This window comes from Octopus bimaculoides, chromosome 5, assembly GCF_001194135.2.
Source record: "Octopus bimaculoides isolate UCB-OBI-ISO-001 chromosome 5, ASM119413v2, whole genome shotgun sequence".
NCBI classification, from domain to species: Eukaryota; Metazoa; Mollusca; class Cephalopoda; order Octopoda; family Octopodidae; genus Octopus; species Octopus bimaculoides.
In genome coordinates this window covers 55,908,438-55,915,509 of record NC_068985.1, presented here as the reverse complement: position 1 = coordinate 55,915,509, position 7,072 = coordinate 55,908,438, and the positions used below count along the sequence as shown (strand labels likewise).

The 7,072-nt window shown below is 41.5% G+C and overlaps 1 protein-coding gene across 1 annotated transcript in view; it reads left to right on the top strand.

Annotated features, from left to right (window-relative positions):
• Positions 1–7,072, top strand: part of LOC106884299 (uncharacterized) — a 38,883-nt gene that overhangs the window by 6,118 nt on the left and 25,693 nt on the right. Inside the window, exon 6 of the mRNA XM_052968060.1 lies at positions 5,209–5,337. Within this exon, the coding sequence (XP_052824020.1) occupies positions 5,209–5,337 (129 nt within the window). The remainder of the gene's footprint in view (positions 1–5,208; positions 5,338–7,072) is intronic.

Here is a 7,072-nt window from a genome sequence, read left to right as displayed (position 1 = left end):
ATATATATATATATATATATATATATATATATATATATATATATAAGAAAGAGAGATGACAAAAGAATAAATGATTATCTTATGAATTTCATTAACTTACAGTTGTTTCTGTTATAAAATGCAGTGCACTCATAGTTGAGTGCCTGAATAATACCTTATAGTTTCATTGGAGTCTCAAACATGAAGGCTCTGATAAAGCTACAAGGTGTTATTCAGGCACCCAACTATGAGTCCACTGCATTTTATAGTAGAAACAGCTGTAAGTTAATGAAGTTCCTAAGATGATCATTTATTTCTTCGTCATCTCTCTTATTACTTGTTCTCTATTCAGCTAACATTTTGTTCTGAAACATATATATATTGAGTTCTACACTAGGTTATTAATATCACAATGCCTAAGCAAAATATTAAAACCCAATATATATATATATATGTGGGGTGGAGGGATACCCTGGCACTTAACCATCTCTCTCCTGCTCTCTCTTATACTTTTGTTGTTTCCTACTCTCTCTCTCTTTCCCTTCCTCTTCCCTCTAGCTGGGTAGCCATGTATCTCCTCTCTAGCAGCACACCTATTTCTGCCCTCATTCTTGATCACTCTCTCTGTCTACTTCTCTTGCTTTTCCTATGACTAGGTAACCAAGTATCTCCTTTACATCAGCATACCTGCTTCTCTCTCTCTCTCTCTCTCTCTCTCTCTCTCTCTCTCTCTCTCTCTCTCTCTCTCTCTCTCTCTCTCTCTCTCTCTCTCCACGTACCTTCTCTATAGCAAGACACCTATTTCTCTGTCACACTCTAACCTTTCATCGTCTGATACCAGATCACTTCCTCCAGTGCCCCCTCAATTATGGCAAGACGCTGTACTTCTTTGGGCAGAGCTTTTATGACTGGATGCCCTTCCTAACACCAGCCACTCTGCAGATTGGACTCAGTGCTTTTTGCGTGGCACTAGCACAGATGAGGTCAATTTTGGCATGGTTTTTACAGTTGGATGCCCTTCCAAATGTCAACCACTTTACAGTGTGGACTGGATGCGTTTTACATGGCACTGGCACCAGCAGGGTCACCAAGTAACTTGCAAGACAAGGAATTATGAGAGGGGCAGGGACATTGGAGGAGGGAACTTGTGTCAGATGATGAACGGTTAGAGTGTGACAGAGAAACAGAGAGGCAGAAATAGGTGTCTTGCTATAGAGGAGGTACATGGTTAGAGAGAGAGAGAGTTACAAGAAAGTGGACAGAAACAGGTGTGCTGATGTAAAAGAGATACTTGGTTACCTTGCTAGAGGAAAAAGTAAGAGGAGTGAGAGAATTATCAAGAATGAGAGCAGAAAGAGGTGTGTCACTGTAGAGGAGATACATGGCTACCCGGCCAAGGGAAGAGCAAGGGAAAGAGAGGGAGAGAGAGTGGGAAACAGCAAGAGGGCAAGAGAGAGCAGGAGACAGATGGTGGTGAAGTGCCAGGGTATATTCACAAGTAACAAGGATCAGAGCATCGATGTGATGGTAGAGTAAGGTAGAGAGAGATAAATGGTGGCAATTGCCAGGGCATGCCCTCAAGGTACAGGGGTCATAACATATGCAGTCAAGTATTGTCAAGAAGGTGCAAGTAGGGAGTAGGGATTGCAGTGAAACCTGGGTATAAAAATGGGGTGGGGGAAAGTAACAATACAGTAAGCAGGGCAGTGAGGACGAGGAAGGGGAGTGGGAGACAATCATAGTGTATGAAGAAGAAATGTGAGGAAAAGAGAACGATGCAGTTTAGAAGAGGGGCTGGGTGTATGAAAAGTTTATTGTTACATGTGGGTGGGACACAATGCTTCTAGCACTCAGTTTCACTGACATGAGCAGATCTTCTGTAGAACCTCGTATTGCCAAACATCTCTGTTCATTGTCATTTCCTCCATGAACCCTAACATCCTGAGATTGGTCCTCACCACTTCATCCTATGTCTTCCTGGGTCTCCCTCTTCCACAGGTACCATCCACTTTCAGTGATAGGCACTTCTATATACAGTTGTCTTCACTCATACGCATCACATATCTAAACCAACACATTCTCCTCTCCTGCATGTTACATTTAATTCCTCTTATGCATAATTTTTCTCTCAACACAGTTGCGCTTTGTCAGTCATGCACACTCATGTTGCAAATCCAATGGAGCATACTACCTTCATTCCTCTCCTGTCTATGCATGTCCTCCACATTCAAAGACCATGTCTCACCATCATGGAATACAGCCTTTGTAAACAAGCATCATACAATCTACCTTTCACTCTGAGAGAGAGTCCGTTTGTTGCCAACAGCCGTAGTAGCCCTCTGAACTTCCTCCATCCTATTCTTATTTTAGAAACAATACTTTCAGAGCATCCACCACTGTTACTAATTTGGTCACCTAAGTAGCAGAATCAATCAATCCATCCATCCACACACCCACCCATCCATCCATTCACTCATTCATTCATTAGTGAAGATACATGGTCGAGTGGTTAGGGTGTTTGGGTTTATAATGTCATGATTTCAATTCCTGTACCAGGCAGTGTGTTGTGTTCTTGAGCAAGGCAATATATTTCATGTTACACAAATCTGCCAGTGTTGTGTTGATGTAGTCTTCTTCCCCTTCAGCTGCACTGCTGGGTCAAGAGGATGTCTATGTCTGCTCATCACTATATAAGCACCTAAAAAAATTAGTGAAAGCATCGTACCATCTTCCAGGTCATACTTGCTTGTGTGAGAGGGCTAAGTTTTAGATTTTTGTATTAGTGAAGAAAACATTATAAATTTTTAATTAGTATATTTGTTTAATTGATTGTGTTTTGTTATCATCTTCATCATCATCATCATTTAACATCTGTTATCCATGCTGGCATGGGTTGGATGGGTTGACCAGGGCTGGCAAGCTGGAAGGCTGCACAAGACTCCACTCTGATTTGGCATGGTTTCTACAGTTGGATGCCCTTCCTAACGCCAACCACTACGAGAGTGTAATGGGTGCTTTTACATGCCACCAGCATAGGTGCCATTTGTATGACACCAGTATTGACTGCAATTTTACTTGGCTTGACGGGTCTTCTCAAGCATGACATAATGCCAATGGTCTCAGTTATTTCCCCCATGACGTCCAACACTTGAAAGGAGATTTTCATGTGCCACCAACATCAGCCACTTTGTCTCCATGAGGCCCAACATTTGAAAGGTGCTTTTTATGTGCCACCAGCGCAGATGTCAGTTATGTGACACCAGCACCAGCTACGTCTATGATTTCACTTGGCTTGATGGGTCTTCTCAAGCACAGAATATCGCCAAAGGTCTTGGTCACTACTCATTACCTCTGTGAGGCCCAAAGTTCAAAGATCATGCTTCACAACCTCGTCCCATGTCTTCCTGCATCTATCTCTACCACAGGTTCCCTCCACAGTTAGAGATCAGCACTTCTTTACACAACTGTCCTTGTCCATATGCATCACATATGATGCCTCTTATGCCCAACTTTTCTCTCAGGATGCTTACACTCTGTCAGACACACACACTGATATTGCACATCTAGCGAAACATACTGGCTTCATTTCTTTCAAGCCTATGCATGTCCTCAGCTATCACAGCCCATTTTGCACTGCTGTGTAGCATAGCTATTCGCACACAGTCATCATACAATCTGCTTTTTACTCTGAGGGAGAGTCCTTTTGTAGCCAGCAGAAGTAGGAGCTTTCTGAATTTTGCCCAGCCTAATCTTATACTCACAGCTTGGAGTATCCACCTCCACTACTAACTTGGTCACTTATATAATGGAAACTATCTACTACTTCTAGATTACCCACTGGCAGTTGATGGAGTCTATTTTCTGTACATTTTGTGTTTTTTGTACCTGTGCATCTTCCACACAAAAAAATTTTTTTCCCTGTTAACCTTCCTTTGATGCTGCTGCACCTCTTATGTGTCTATAGCTTACACCGGGTACATCTTATGGAGTTTCTACCTATGCCTTTTTTTACAGATCAAGCAGGGATTGAAGGGATTTGTGATTTGTCTGTCTTCCTACTTATTAAGACTTTGGTTTTTGCTAGATTAACTCTAAGGTGCTTCAATTCTAGACCTTGCTTGCATACCTGAAACTTCTTTAGTTCTGGTAGTGATTCAGCTATAAGATCAAGGTCATCAGCATAGAGGAGCTCCCAGGGGTAGCCTGTCTTAAATTCCTCTGTTATTACCTGGAGGACTATGATGAACAAGAGGGGGCTGAAGACTGATCCTTGGCGAACCCTTACTTGTACCCTAAATTCTTCGCTATACTTGTTGCCAACTCTCACCTTACTGGTAGTGTCCCTGCACATAGCTTGTACAGCTCTCACCAACTATTCCTCTATCCCTAGTTACCACATTGACCACCAGATAAGGGATCAGGGGATCCTGCTAAAGGCTTTCTCCAAATCAACAAAAGCCAAGTACAGAGGTTTATATTTGGCTATGTATTTCTCCAGCAGCTGCCTTACCAGAAATATTGCATCAGTGGTGCTTCTCCCTGGCACAAAACCAAATTGCACCTCATCTAAAATAACTCTCTCCCTAATTAGTTGGGCTATGACCCTCTCCATAACTTTCATCACCTGATCCAACAATTTGATACCTCTGTAATTATTTCTATCTCAAGCATCACCATTACCTTTGTTGACTATCGTGCTGCTACACAAGTCATTGGGTATGACTCCTTCATGAACCACCTGATTTACAATATGGGTGATTAGACCATAACCCACACCGCCAGATATTTTAAGCATCTCAGTGGTGATTTCTAATGGACTGGGGGCTTTCTCTGTCCACATATCCTTAATTGCTTTATCTACCAAGGTTCTGTTGATTCGGATAGCTGGTCCCTCAATTGGGTCAACATTTGGCAGACTCTCTTCCTCTCGTTCATTCTCCATGTTCAGCAGTCTTTCATAATGGCATTTCCAAGTCTCTTTCTTTGCAGACTCATTAAATGCAAGTTTACCATCATCCATGTGGACACATTTCTCTCTTATGGCATCACAATTCTCTCTCACACACTCTCTTGCAATTTGAAACACTTCAAGTCTTTGGTCCTCACATCACTGAACATAGGCAAACTTCTTTACTGCTTCTCCCTTGGCTAGAAATATCTGTCTCCTAGCTTCCCTTCTGGCTATCTGTGGTTGTTTTTTAAAAGTGTAATTGCTATTGTATATTGCAGCTGAAGATTTACTGAATGACTGGGTCCAGAAAAGCCTTTATGACTCTAATTTGGCTGACAAGGACAACCTATATGTCGTAGATAATAAGGAACTGGAAGAGGTACCGTGTAAAGATTACTTGGATTACGGTAATGATCATTGTTCATTTTTCTATGTACTTCATTTCTACTTAATTTATTTTATATATTTATTTTACAGCTCTTCTCTATCACCCTACATATAAAGCGAAATAGTATTTGACTCTTTCCACAACAAAAGTGTTTTTCCCCCTCTTTCAAATATCCATTTCCTCATGTGCTGATCTCTTCAGCAGCACTGTTCTGTCTTCACTCTCATATGTAACTGAGATATGGGCTTCTAGGAAGACAGAAGATCAATTAGTGGCTATGACACGGAGAGCTATAGGAAAATCCATGCTAGGAATATCATTGCAGAAATATATCCAAAATGAGTTTATTCAAGGATAGACTGGAGTGAATGATGTTATTGTGAAATACTGAAAGCAAACGGTCCCCGGACTGGACTTGTCACAAGGCTCACAAACATTATCATCATCATTGTCCTCATCATTATTTTATGTTTACTTTGCAATGCTGATAGATTATCACAATTCTAGTGTGTTCTTATTTGGGGTTTGTGTCCTCAGTGGATCAGAGGACCACATCTCACTTCTACATTCCATTTATGGCACGGCTTCTACTGCTGGATGCCCTTCCTAATACATATCACTTTACAGAGTGTACTGGATGAATTTTATCCTAGCACCAACACCATACCCAGCAGCCCTAGGCTGAGCAAAACCTTATGAGTAGATTTGGGAGATGGAAACTGAAAGAAGCATGACCTAGTAAGAGTGTTGCTCTCATGAATGATCACTAGATTGTGAGTTTGATTCCCAGATTGGGCAGCATGTGTTTTTCAGCAAAACACTTCATTTCATGTTTCTCTAGTGGGTCAGAAAGTGTCAGTATCATTGGCGCATTGGCTTTGTAGGTATACCTTCTAGTTTTCTACATTCTGAGTTCAAATTTCAACTGTCTGGAGAAGGCAATGGGAAATCACTCCAGTATTCATCCCAAGTCTAATCCTGGATGGTTGTAGTCCCAGTAATGTACTTAATGGTAGCAGGAGAGAGTATGGTCCCACCCAGGTCACATAGAGAGTACTGAAGAAGGTTAACATGCATAGGACCTGCCCAAGTGCAGACCATCACTGAACTGATATATATAGGAGAGTATTGTAGTTCACTTGAAGCATTGTGTATTGTTTGTGAAATATAACATGTCTTGAATGGCACAACAATACAGAGTATTATAATTTAATTATTCATAGTCTGATATAATATTTTGGAATATAAAAATTCCTTCAGATATCGCTAGGAATTGATCGAATTGCTACTATAATTGCTGCAGTGGTCTAATGAAGCTCCGTCCAGAATTCCTCATGAGAAGTGCGTGAGGGCAGCCATGTCTCAAGCACATGTGTGTTGGCACATCCGCAGCGCTGCTTCTAAGTTATGCATTATACGTGCAGTTATTATAGTCCACTCTGTATTGTTGTGCCAGTTATTATAGTCCACTCTACAATGTTGTGCCATTCAAGGCAGGTTGTATTTCATATATATACTCTTTACTCTTTTACTCTTTTACTTGTTTCAGTCATTTGACTGCAGCCATGCTGGAGCACCGCGTTTAGTCGAGCAAATCGACCCCAGGACTTATTCTTTGGAAGCTTAGTACTTATTCTATCGGCCTCTTTTGCCGAACCGCTAAGTTACGGGGACGTAAACACACCACCATCAGTTGTCAAGCGATGTTGGGGGACAAGCACAGACACACAAACGCACACACACACATACATATA